This window comes from Dreissena polymorpha, chromosome 9 (genome assembly GCF_020536995.1).
Source record: "Dreissena polymorpha isolate Duluth1 chromosome 9, UMN_Dpol_1.0, whole genome shotgun sequence".
Taxonomy (NCBI): Eukaryota; Metazoa; Mollusca; class Bivalvia; order Myida; family Dreissenidae; genus Dreissena; species Dreissena polymorpha.
Window position 1 is genome coordinate 81311840 of NC_068363.1, and position 14170 is coordinate 81326009.

A 14170-nucleotide genomic window follows, 5' to 3' on the forward strand; every position below is an offset into this window, starting at 1 on the left:
ATCATATCATAATTCATTTTGGACTGTACCATCAGGGCAGTTTTACCTGCGCTTTGCGGTTTCATATGAAGTGTGTTTAGGTTAATCGAATATCTATAAAGCATTATTTCACAACTAAGTGCTTTACAACGAATGATTTCCACATTTTCTTTGGAATTGTTTAAATTTTGGTTTAGTTATGATACTTAAGTGAAATCCCAGGGTAATGCAAGAACATGTTTAGTGTTAATTGTCTTAAACAAACAGATACAATAAGCGAACACAATGTATAAATAACCTGGTACGATACGCTGAAGCCGAGATATAACATCGCGTGTCGTATCAACCTGTGCTTCGATAGTCCCTGTCTTAGACTGAAGATCCGCTTGAATTCCCACAAGGGTTTGAACTTGAGACTGGAGTGTGTGAAAGTTGTTCTGCGTTGACTTAACTTGCTCTTCAATGACCGCTATCAGCGCTCTCGTTTTGTCTTCAGTCAGCCGAGATATATCCGCGCGTGTCGTATCGACCTGTGCTTCAATACTCATTGTCTTGGATTTAAGATCCGCTTGCGTTCCCACAAGGGATTGAACCTGAGACTGGAGTGTGTGAAAGTTTTTCTGCGTTGATTTAACTTGCTCTTCAATGACCGCTATCAGCGCTCTCGTTTTGTCTTCAGTCAGCCGAGATATATCCGCGCGTGTCGTATCGACCTTTGCTTCGATAGTCCTTGTCTTAGACTGAAGACTCCCTTGCGTATCAATGAGGGTTTGAACCTGCGACTGGAGTTTCTGAACGTTGTGCTGCGTAGATTTGACTTTCTGTTCCATCGCTGCTACCAACGCACTGCTTTTTTCTTCAGTCCCTTTCATCGCTACCTGCATATTTTCCAGAGTGCCAATACTTTCAAATAAGTTACTTGTGTTATAAACAGTAACATACAATTCATTTTCTACATTAGATATCTGAATTCGCGTTTCGTTCAATCGAGTATCCATATCATCTGCCCGGGTCATTATTGCACCTTGAAACTTTTCTATATCATCCATCCGCAAAAGGATTTTCTCTTGTTTCTTCTGGAGACAATCAAATCTTGTCATCGTTGCCGCCTTTTCCTGCTCAAGACCTCGTCTCAACAGATGCGTCCGTCGCCCTGCCTCCGCCGCTGCAACATCTTTCAAACGGTTGTCTATATTAGCGAATCTCTCCTCGACAGCGACCAACTTTGCATTGCATTCAGCCACCGCACTGAGCCTCTTTTCAAAAGAGGCCAACTGCTGATTTGTCGCAGTCACCATAGTCTTGAGTTCCTGAACCTGTGTTGTTATTGAATTATCTTTTGACTTCATATCAAACACGATATCGTCCAGTCGTGCAGAGAGCATCTTGTACCATGTTAATTCACATTGTCCGCCTTGGAAAAGCAAAACAAACGATCCAAGAAAATAAACAAGAAGAGACATGCTTCTATTCCTGTACTCTTATTTTAAACGCTATTGAAAACTGACTGCCCTGCATGTGTCTCTAGCGTGAACTGCATTGCATTTAATGAGAATGTTTCTGAGTATAAAACGGAAACCTCTTGTGAAAAATGTCAAAAACGATTGAGAGAGATTCTCAAGTACCAATTACTTCTACTGAGTGAAGACCCTAACTGTTCAGAAATTATGTATTTTAAAGGGACCGTACACCGCGATTGACGAAAAAAGAAAAGTTCTAAAATAACGTATTTTTTACAATTATTAGTTTATATTGATTCCAATATCACGATTGGAATATTACATTACTTGAAAAAAAGTAAATATTTTCGGTATATTCGGTAATAAAATTTCGAGATGTGAACTCGAAAGTACATCGCGACAATAGGTGACATAACGATATACACACTGTAAATAACGCAAGCAGATTGATCATTTTATATATAAAATATATACAATTCACTACGCATGTACAATTTGCATTCCTGGTTTTACCACGTGGCGATGACGATCAATCTACTTGCGTTATTTAAAGTTTACTGGTAGTTACCTGGTCCCTGTATCGCGTTAAATTTATTACCGAATATAATGAAAATATGAAAACTTAAACAAAAATTCAAGTAATAAAATATACCAGTCGTGATATTATAAAGTAACAATCACGCTCAAAAATATCGAATATTTCGTTAAATAAAGCTAACCCATAAAAAAATCAATGTTCCTTTTAGCAAAATGCAAAATTTCAACGTTAGATGTTGTCTGGTAGAATTGATTTAACGAGATACAAAATGCTCGTTTTTATTTTTTTGTGGCCACAAATAATTCCATTTATATCTCCCGTGAAATATCCGAACATTTACGGGCGAACACGAGATTGGATACGGTAAGCGTCGGAAGCATGACGTTGCTCTCATGAATAATCATTCTGCGAAATCAAAATGAATTCTGGGTAACTGGAACTTAGCGAATGCGAAAATGGCTTGTATAAATTATGCAAATGAACGCAACCCGAATGAATCCGATCCTGATTCAAAAGCGAAAGTAGATTACATCGTGGAACGATATTTAGATATTTAGATGCTTAAAACTTGCCGAATGCTTGTAATATAATGTTTTTACATCAATGTTACTTGTTTTTAGGGTCTTCCTATTGTAATTAACCATCGTATGGTACTACTTGTTGTCGAATGTTTTTATATTGCATAATACAGTAGCCGTATGTATTCGTGAGCGTGATAGTGACTTAAATGAATATAAACTAATAAATGTAAAAAATGCGGTATTTTAGAACTTTTCTTTTTTCGTCAATCGCGGCTGACGGTCCCTTTAATGCTTACGATTATACATCATTATTATTCCACAAAATGAAGTAAATAATCTACTGAAAAGATTACTCAATATTTGCGCCGAGTTACATGTCTGTATTACAGAACTCAAGCTCGTAAAATATATTATAGTCCTGAATATTCTATATTAAATAGTTCTATGGCAAAAACGGTCTTTTCATTGGTCGTATGGTGAACTAACGTACATTCAATTTTTAGAGACGCAAACAATTAAACTCCCATGTAGTACTTCGCCTTATTTTGCTAAGTTGTAAAAATAATACAAAACCTCAATTTTGCAAACTTAAACTATTTTTATATATATCTATAATATAAAATCTATTATATTATACATTCATAGTATACTCCTTTAAATTTTTCAAACATGGCATGTATCATATACATGTTGCCACAACGAAGACACTTAGACAAAATACGAAGAACAGTCACTTAGGGCACTTGGAACACGGGATATCGCTCTTTGCACAAAACAATAGAAAAGTATAAACACATTAAGTATATATGACATACATATGTTTCTCCTCTAATTTAAAGAAAGAATCAGATATGTATTTTTACAAAATGGGACAAATTAATTAAACGAGTCAGCTCATATACTATGTATTATACTTTTAAATTACAACCATATTTATACCAGGCTAATATACACAGTTGTAGGATTGCATTATCAAGATTAAGAAAGTCTGCACATAATTTAGAAATAGAAGCCGGTAGATGGAAAATACCAATACTTACCCCACGCGAAGATCGAACATGTTGTTTATGCCATAAGTTAGAGGACGAATTCCATTTTTATTTGAATGCCTACTTTACACTGAATTACGAAAAAAATACATTAATAAATATTACTATGTAAGACCAAACGTACCGAAATTTATCGAACTTCTTCAGTGCAATAATAGTAAAATAAATAGAAACCTGTCAATTTTTGTTAAGAAAGCTTTCAAATTGAGAAATACATACCATACATATTATGAATAATTTAAGCAGTTTCATAGTGCATACCTCTCACATGCTCACCTAACACATAACATGATACAATATTTTCCTCAGTACATTTATTATTCTGTCTAACGTATTATATTACAAATGATATATAATCGAATTGTAAAACATTTCATTTGTTCAGTTGATTGTGTATATGTTAAAGAGAATATATTGTGCTTCATAACATTGTGTTATAATATGCATGTTTTATTATGACCTTGACATTGATGTGTGTAAAACATCTTTTGTATACTTCTGTGTACTCATGGGCATTTCTGCCCCGATGTATTTGGAAATAAATCCTAAATCCATTAATGACGCATATGAAGACACTATTTTATACACATCGTATTAAAGCGAGTGCCTAATTTTTAGGAATATACATTGGACAAGTATGTTTACGAGTTATACTGAATGAAAGCAACTAGGTTCGCATATTGGGAAAACTGTGTAATGTGCGTTGGTTTTGTATTGCAGTGCTATTCTTAACGTGTAAATAGTCATGCTGTATAAACAACGCCATTGTACTTAGATATGCATGAACCGCCAGTCATGGCTTCAGGTTTAAATTACGTATTTGTTAATTATAAGCAGCTTCGGTTTAACCTTGTTCACAATCAAATCAACTTCGTCTGACGCAGACTGCAAAGCATTTCCACGAGTTTGTGTTCGCAAGACAAGAGCATCCAGATAATGAAAATGTACGTTTAGTCATAGTGCGGTTGTTGCGCGTGAACTTCAAGATTGACACACGCTTGTTAATTTCCAACGCAAGACTTACGTGCGTTAATCTTGAGATTGCTAAACATTCTGAATGTGTTCGCATATTGCACACTTTTAAAACATGCATATACGTGTTCGCAGTGACGGGGCATATTCAATCGTATATTTGTAAAGTATTAAACGCTATTTAAAAATACAATATAAAAAACCATATCGCATCTGCGTGTTTTTATATGAACTACAGACGTCATTTAATCACCATATTTAAAATGAATGTTATTTTTTTGTTGTTTGAAGGTGGTGTCATTTACGTTGACAGCGGTATCACTTATGATGATGGAAAATTGTAATCAGCAAAGCTTACCATTGAAGTCACTACTGACGCCAGTCCTAAACATGTCAAAGGTAAGTTCACATGTTAAAGCATTGTACGAGTCAAACTTGTATGTACGTTATTAACCCATTTGCATATTTACCAGAACACTGTTCATTTAATTTATTTCATAACCTGTAAAATGAATTGCCCCTATATATTGCATTTATAGTCGGTAATTTATACAAATCATTTAAAATTAGAAGCGGACACTTTTAATTAGAATTAAACCAAGTGCATAACATATATAAGTACAGTTTCAAATGCGTCTATCTCTAACAAATGGGATATCATTTTGTTTTACTATTTAATTGCTAAGTTCGATAAATTTCCTCGTGCTTTTTGATTTTTACAGCACAGTTTTCAGCGTTTCCGATGTGCCTAGTTTAATAGACCATTTCCGCATCCTGACAACAAAAAAAAACAAGTCGCCATTTGTACTTTGTATTATATTGTACTTCCCAGTCGGACCAGGGGAATCCCCATTGATATATTTCATTGGAGGTCTGAGTGTGTACAGAGCTCCAGATAAGGATTTAGTCTAAAGGGTATTTCACCCCCTGATATTATTGTCAATGCGTATTTTACTCCTTTGTTTCAGCCATAAAGGGTTAGGAATATTTAGGGGTATTTTCCATTTCCATAGAAAACGGAAAAGTAAAAGGCGTGTTTAATCTAGAGATAGTATTATTATTTGTTATTTATACTATTAAATTTAAACAGAACATATTTAAAATGACGATATGAACAGACTTTCTTTAAAAAATATTTCCGCAAGTTGCTTAAAACGTCCGTTTTTGATCCACAAACATGATGGGCCGCCATTTGTATTACAAGCTTATTTTTATTGACTTACTCTTGATTCAAAGGTTAACTGATGTATAAACTTTAACTGGATTATTGGTTAAACCGGTTACGCACTTTAATCGATTTAAAATACGTACCAAGATTTGTAAAGCGTTTTGTTACGTATTGGGCCGATTTTTAATGCGTTTTTTTTATTTTTTCAATGCGTAAATACGCAGATACGCCTTTTATCTGGAGCTCTGAACTGTGTGTAAGTGCCTGCTGAAGCATATAGCATCGTGCTGTCGAAAGTGGAAAAGCACGGGTTCTTTGTGATCGGGATAGACTGTGGTTATCCTCTATTGGACGCTGTTTGGGAGGATCTGAACGTGTATTTCGATTAACTTAATTTTGTAAGGTTCCATAAAGGATACAAAGAATCATGGTGTGAAATAAATGTTTATTTTTTGGTAATTCAGTTTACACATATTGATTTATTTTGTAATTGCTAACACAAAACGTTTCTAAATGCGATTTAAACATCAACATGTATTTGAATTGGTCAAATATTTCATTACTTATCATGTATTAATGGAATGTATGTAGGCCAAAACATTTTAGCTTATTTTATTAATGACCAATACGTCATAAACACCAGTATGATCCGCATAGGGAATTCAACGCGCATGCTAATGTTGTTTGTTATATTTTTTCATAGGCTGGTCTGGAGCTTCCCTGTCAGCTATAGACACACGCACGGTTCCGTGGTTTTATAAGGGTAATTAACGAAGGCTGGTCTGGATCTTCCCTGGCCGCTATAGACTCACGAAAGGTTACGTGGTTTTATGAGCGTAATTAACGTAGGCTTGTCTGGAGCTTCCCTGTCCGTTATAGACTCACGCAATGTTCCGTGCTTTTATTAGGGTAATTTACGTATGCTGGTCTGGTCTGGAGCTTCCCTGTCCGCTATAGACCCACGCAAGGTTCCGTGGTTTTATCATTAGGGTAATTTGCGTGTGCTGGTCTGGAAAATTCCCTTTCCGCTCTAGAATCACGCAAGGTTCCATGGTTTTATTATGGTAATTTACGTAGGCTGGTCTGGAGCTTCCCTATCCGCTCTAGACTCACGCAAGGTTCCGTGGTTTTATTAGAGTAAGTTGCGTAGGCTGGTCTGTAGCTTCCCTGTCCGCTATATGTAGGCAAAAACATTTTAGCTTATTTTATTAATGACCAATACGTCATAAACACCAGTATGATCCGCATAGGGAATTCAACGCGCATGCTAATGATTTTGTTATATTTTTTTAATATTTTCTGTCCGCATTGTCACTTTCTCGTAAATGTATTAACAACATATATGCTCTGCGATAGAAGAACGACCACATTTACAAATGCGTTCATTTTCAAACTTATAGTATAAAAAATAGCCCCGCTTTGGGAAATCGGGGTTTAATGCATGTGCGTAAAGTATCATCTCAGATTAGCATATTCCGTCCACACAGATTTATCAGAGACGACATTATCCGGCATAGACCGGCTTTTCTTTTAGAAGTTACTCCCTTTTCACGAAAAATACAATAACATCGTAAAGTGTCGTCGCTGATTAGCCTGTGCGGACTGCACTAAGCCCAGTTTGCGCAGAGCGAGGCTCAAATTATGTCGGTCAACAGCTGCAGAAGTAGCTGGCCAACAAGACTGTCGGTATTCCACGTTGGGACCTTACGAGGCTAGCCTGCCACTCTGCCGTATTTGACACCGCATTGAAAATGTTAGAAATGCAGAAGTTTCCATTTCAAGTAAGAGCCAATTATTAGTTTTTAGAAATTCAAAAGCTTCAAGTCAAGGTTTTTTACATCATGAACCTTCATGTTAGGAATTGTCAATAGCGCGTTGAAAGTTACAGAAATACCTACATTTCCTTTTAAGGTTAAAGTGCACTATTGCAATACGTGTGTATAATGTAAGACATGGAGGTTGTAGAAATAAGATTTCCGTTGACGTTTTTATTTAAGCATTACTAAACATGTGATGAAATTAATACATAACATTGACAATAATACAAATGAAAAGTGTCCATTAAATATAATATTAAATCATCCGCAATTTGTGTCAGGAATTATGATTGAACGTTTAAGAAATAGGAAAGTTTCTAGTTAGTGTTAGATTTATTAATTACTATATGGGTAAGGATTTCGGCATTACATTTGTATGTAATGTTGATAAAAGTTAATCAAAATATATGAAAAAGCGTCGATGTTTTTTTATAAATAAATAAACAGTGAAATTGATAGTGCCGTTTATCTAGATATGTTTGACTAGCTGCTGATGGCCGTTATGCGAGAATCGTCCGAAGATGTTATAAATTAATGACACGAGACTTGTAGTTGGGAGTGATTTGTTTGACTTTCTTTATTTTTGATTTATTGAATTGGTGGGCTAATCCCTTTCAGTAAAACGTTTATAAAGATTAAACACTCAATGGCAATCCAACATACTTTGAACATTACGATAAGGGATATACACTCTTAACCATCCATCGTATTCTTCTTATAATTCCAATTCCAACAGATAGATTAACAACATGTTATGAAAAAAGAAGATCAAGCCTGCTTTGTGTTTTGTTTCTGTATATCGAATATTTTAATGTAAAATTCAACGATAAATATATGGGTCACGCTCTGTGAAAATCGGGCTTCATGCATGTGCATAAAGTGTCGTCCCAGATTAGCCTGTGCAGTCTGCACAAAGGCGGTACTTTCCAACTTCGATGGAGAGTGCAGTCTCTGATAAGCCTATGTGGACTGCAACTGCTTATCTGGGACCACACTTTACCAACATGCATTGAACCAAGAACGCAATTCACTTTACCAACATGCATTGAACCAAGAACGCAATTCACTTTACCAACATGCATTGAACCAAGAACGCAATTCACTTTACCAACATGCATTGAACCAAGAACGCAATTCACTTTACTAACATGCATTGAACCAAGAACGCAATTCACTTTACCAACATGCATTGAACCAAGAACGCAATTCACTTTACCAACATGCATTGAACCAAGAACGCAATTCACTTTACCAACATGCATTGAACCAAGAACGCGATTCACTTTACCAACATGCATTGAACCAAGAACGCGATTCACTTTACCAACATGCATTGAACCAAGAACGCAATTCACTTTACCAACATGCATTGGACCAAGAACGCCATTCACTTTACCAACACGCATTGAACAAAGAACGCAATTCACTTTACCAACATGCATTGAACCAAGAACGCAATTCACTTTACCAACATGCATTGAACCAAGAACGCAATTCACTTTACTATACACGAATGCATTGAACCAAGAACGCAATTCACTTTATTATACATGAATGCATTGAACCAAGAACGCAATTCACTTTACCAACATGCATTGAACCAAGAACGCGATTCACTTTACCAACATGCATTGAACCAAGAACGCAATTCACTTTACCAACATGCATTGGACCAAGAACGCCATTCACTTTACCAACACGCATTGAACAAAGAACGCCATTCACTTTACCAACATGCATTGAACCAAGAACGCAATTCACTTACCAACATGCATTGAACCAAGAACGCAATTCACTTTACTATACACGAATGCATTGAACCAAGAACGCAATTCACTTTATTATACATGAATGCATTGAACCAAGAACGCAATTCACTTTACCAACATGCATTGAACCAAGAACGCGATTCACTTTACCAACATGCATTGAACCAAGAACGCAATTCACTTTACCAACATGCATTGGACCAAGAACGCCATTCACTTTACCAACACGCATTGAACAAAGAACGCAATTCACTTTACCAACATGCATTGAACCAAGAACGCAATTCACTTTACCTACATGCATTGAACCAAGAACGCAATTCACTTTACTATACACGAATGCATTGAACCAAGAACACAATTCACTTTATTATACATGAATGCATGAACCAAGAACGCAATTCACTTTACCAACATGCATTTAACCAAAAACGCAATTCACTTTACCAACATGCATTGAACCAAGAACGCAATTCACTTTACCAACATGCATTGAACCAAGAACGCAATTCACTTTACCAACATGCATTGAACCAAGAACGCAATTCACTTTACCAACATGCATTGAACCAAGAACGCAATTCGCTTTACCAACATGCATTGAACCAAGAACGCAATTCACTTTACCAACATGCATTGAACCAAGACGCAATTCACTTTACCAACATGCATTGAACCAAGAACGCAATTACTTCACCAACATGCATTGAACCAAGAACGCAATTCACTTTACCAACACGCATTGAACAAAGAACGCAATTCACTTTACCAACATGCATTGAACCAAGAACGCAATTCACTTTACCAACATGCATTGAACCAAGAACGCAATTCACTTTACTATACACGAATGCATTTAACCAAGAAACGCAATTCACTTTACTATACATGAATGCATTGAACCAAGAACGCAATTCACTTTACCAACATGCATTTAACCAAAAACGCAATTCACTTTACCAACATGCATTGAACCAAGAACGCAATTCACTTTACCAACATGCATTGAACCAAGAATGCAATTCACTTTACCAACATGCATTGAACCAAGAACGCAATTCACTTTACCAACATGCATTGAACCAAGAACGCAATTCACTTTACCAACATGCATTGAACCAAGAACGCAATTCACTTTACCAACATGCATTGAACCAAGAACGCAATTCACTTTACCAACATGCATTGAACCAAGAACGCAATTCACTTTACCAACATGCATTGAACCAAGAACGCAATTCACTTTACAACATGCATTGAACCAAGAACGCAATTCACTTTACCAACATGCATTGAACCAAGAACGCAATTCACTTTACCAACATGCATTGAACCAAGAACGCAATTCACTTTACCAACATGCATTGAACCAAGAACGCAATTCACTTTACCAACATGCATTGAACCAAGAACGCAATTCACTTTACCAACACGCATTGAACAAAGAACGCAATTCACTTTACCAACATGCATTGAACCAAGAACGCAATTCACTTTACCAACATGCATTGAACCAAGAACGCAATTCACTTTACTATACACGAATGCATTGAACCAAGAACGCAATTCACTTTACTATACATGAATGCATTGAACCAAGAACGCAATTCACTTTACCAACATGCATTTAACCAAAAACGCAATTCACTTTACCAACATGCATTGAACCAAGAACGCAATTCACTTTACCAACATGCATTGAACCAAGAACGCAATTCACTTTACCAACATGCATTGAACCAAGAACGCAATTCACTTTACCAACATGCATTGAACCAAGAACGCAATTCACTTACCAACATGCATTGAACCAAGAACGCAATTCACTTTACCAACATGCATTGAACCAAGAACGCAATTCACTTTACCAACATGCATTGAACCAAGAACGCAATTCACTTTACCAACATGCATTGAACCAAGAACGCAATTCACTTTACCAACATGCATTGAACCAAGAACGCAATTCACTTTACCAACATGCATTGAACCAAGAACGCAATTCACTTTACCAACATGCATTGAACCAAGAACGCAATTCACTTTACCAACATGCATTGAACCAAGAACGCAATTCACTTTACCAACATGCATTGAACCAAGAACGCAATTCACTTTACCAACATGCATTGAACCAAGAACGCAATTCACTTTACCAACATGAATTGATCCAAGAACGCAATTCACTTTACTATACACGAATGCATTTTAAGGCCAGCGCCTTCATGGAACCTTACAGCCAGCTTGTCCACGGAACAAAACTCAACAACTACACTGTGCCCTCCCTTATGTATGGTACCCCGCTCTCAGAGGATGGTTTCCCAAACTGCAACGTGCGCGGATACGACTGCATTCAGTTTTATAATATATGGAAGTACCTCAGGGTCGCTCTGGAAGTAGCAGTGAGTGTTTAATCGCCGTCATGTGTGCAAAGTGTCGTCCCTGATTAGTCTGTGCAGTCCACACCGGCAAATCAGGGACCATTTTTTCCGCGTAAACTGAATTTTCGCTATGAATTTAACGCTAAAGCATTGAGCAAATATTTTCCAAAACGAGGCTTACACTGTTTACCTTTAATTTGTCTCACAATGTTTATATGCTAAGAGATTTCGTACTAATCAAATCGTCAACAAGGAGATCATGTTATGTGCGTGTCTTGTTAAACACTAAAACTAACATAAAAAGAAGTTTGGTAGCAATTTAATCCCATTGTTTACTTAAATACGTACAGAATTGAACTAAAGAAAATCATCCAAACTTCCAAATAAATGTTTAAAAATATCCAACAGTAAGAAGAGAGGACATACAAAATTATGTGGAAACATGACTGTATGGTGTATAAGCTATGCATAGAGTTTCGAAAAAAACTGTAAACATTAAATTGATTATGACGCTTAATATTGTTACAACTTTCATTTACTCCAGTTTTCAAAAGTAAAATGATATATTATATTGCACCGGAATAATATCGTATACATTGAAAATTACTATTTTCCTGCTGTATGATACGAAAATAGGTATTATTACATATGAGAAATGGTGAAGTCTGGTCTGGATCTTCCATGTCCTATATAGACTCACGCAAGGTTCCGAGTTTAATTTGCGTAGGCTGGTCTGGCCGCATATGACACAATACCTATATTCTTATGACGCGGGTTATATAGAGGAGTAACGATATATTTTTAGGTTTTGGACATCGTGACTTTCTGGACCCTGTTGCGTGGGAAGGTATGCATCCAACATACGATATCCTTAATGCCGAAGTAAAAACGTGTTTGAAACAAAATCAAATTGTGCAGAATACTTTCTTTTATGCCACAATGCTGACCAACGTAAATAAAAATATTTAAAATAATAAATGTTATTTATATATCGCGATTGATCAGTTAAAGTTTCGTTTTCAGGAGTGGCGTTATTTCCAAGATAAAATGTATCTACCAAAAACAACAAATTTTCTGACGAAGTTGAACTAAAAAACATGTTGCATAATGACGTTATGTAGTTAAAAAAAGACCTCATTTATCATTATCGATTTTTCACACCGTTATTGTTCACTGTTTGAAACAGTTATTTATTGTTATTATATCATTGATATTTTTCCAAGAAACCACAAACAAACATCTACTAATGTTGTGTTATTCTTAGTCCAACTTGAAGTGCAAGTTTTAACAAACATAATCATGATGATGATGATGATGATGATGATGATGATGATGATGATGATGATGATGATGATGATGACGAATGGCTTATGTTTGCATACATCCTTGGTTTGCCACGAAGTGGTTATGTTCGCATATATCCCAGGTTTTGGCACGAATGGCTAATGTTTTGCATACATCCTAGGTTTGGCCACGAAGTGGTTATGTTCGCATATATCCCAGGTTTTGGAACGAATGGCTTATGTTTTGCATACATCCTAGGTTTGGCCACGAATGGGTTATGTTTGCATATTTCACAGGTTTTGACACGAATGGCTTATGATTACATACATTCTAGGTTTGGGCACCAATGGCTTATGTTCGCATATATCCTAGGTTTGGCCACGAAAGGGTTATGCTCGCGTACATCGTAGGTTTGTCCACGAGGGGCTTATGTTCGCATATATCCTATGGTTGGGCATGAAGAGCTTATGTTCTCATATATCATAGGTTTGGTCATGAAGGAATTATGTTCGCACATAGCCTTGGTTTGGTCACTAAGGGTTTTTGATCGCATGTATCCAAAGTTTTGCCACAAAAGACTTTTATTCGCATGTGTCCTGAGTTTTGCAACGAAGTACGGATTGCATATTTATAGACGAGGCGTATGTTCGTATATATCCTATTTTCGGAAGGCTTGTTTATAGACAGGGCTTTTGTTAATATAATACCTATTATCGAAAGGCATATTGATATACAGAGCTTATTTTCGTATATATCCTGGGTTCGCAAGGAATATTTATAGACGAGGGGTCGCCTACCGCGGACGGAGCCTTAGAAGTGGCAAAGTTAGACATCACCGTAACAACAGATAGAAGTCCTAAACATGCTCAAGGTACGTGTCTCGTCTTCTCGGTAAACCGGGCTTAATACATTCGCGTATAGTGTTGTCCCATACTAGCCTATGCAGTTCGCACATGATTATCAGGGACAACTCTTTCTGCTTTTATGATATTGTTGATACACAGAAAAGTCTCTTCTAACCAAAATCCAGTTTAGGCTTAAAGTGACGTACCTCATTAGCCTGTACGGACTGCACACTTTACGCACACGATTAAGGGCCAGTTCTGCCAGAACGAGGCTCATTCATATAAACAAGTTGCTGCAACTAATTTAATGTTGGTACTGACACACACACACACACGCACATGCACACACACACTAACACACACACACACACACACACGCACACACAC

At 36.6% G+C, this 14170-nt stretch overlaps 1 protein-coding gene across 6 annotated transcripts in view; it reads right to left on the reverse strand.

Annotated features, from left to right (window-relative positions):
* LOC127846784 (angiopoietin-2-like) overlaps positions 1-1508 on the reverse strand; it is a 145282-nt gene extending 143774 nt beyond the window's left edge. For 3 of the 6 annotated variants that reach the window (XR_008033667.1, XR_008033666.1, XM_052378290.1), the window contains exon 1: positions 278-1508. Coding sequence is in view for 4 of the 6 variants with exons in the window: in XM_052378290.1 (XP_052234250.1) it covers positions 278-1442 (1165 nt within the window). In the remaining 2 variants the exon portion in view is untranslated. The remainder of the gene's footprint in view (positions 1-277) is intronic. The other 3 variants (XM_052378293.1, XM_052378294.1, XM_052378291.1) reach the window with 3 other exon arrangements.
* Between the last annotated feature and the right edge of the window lie 12662 nt (positions 1509-14170).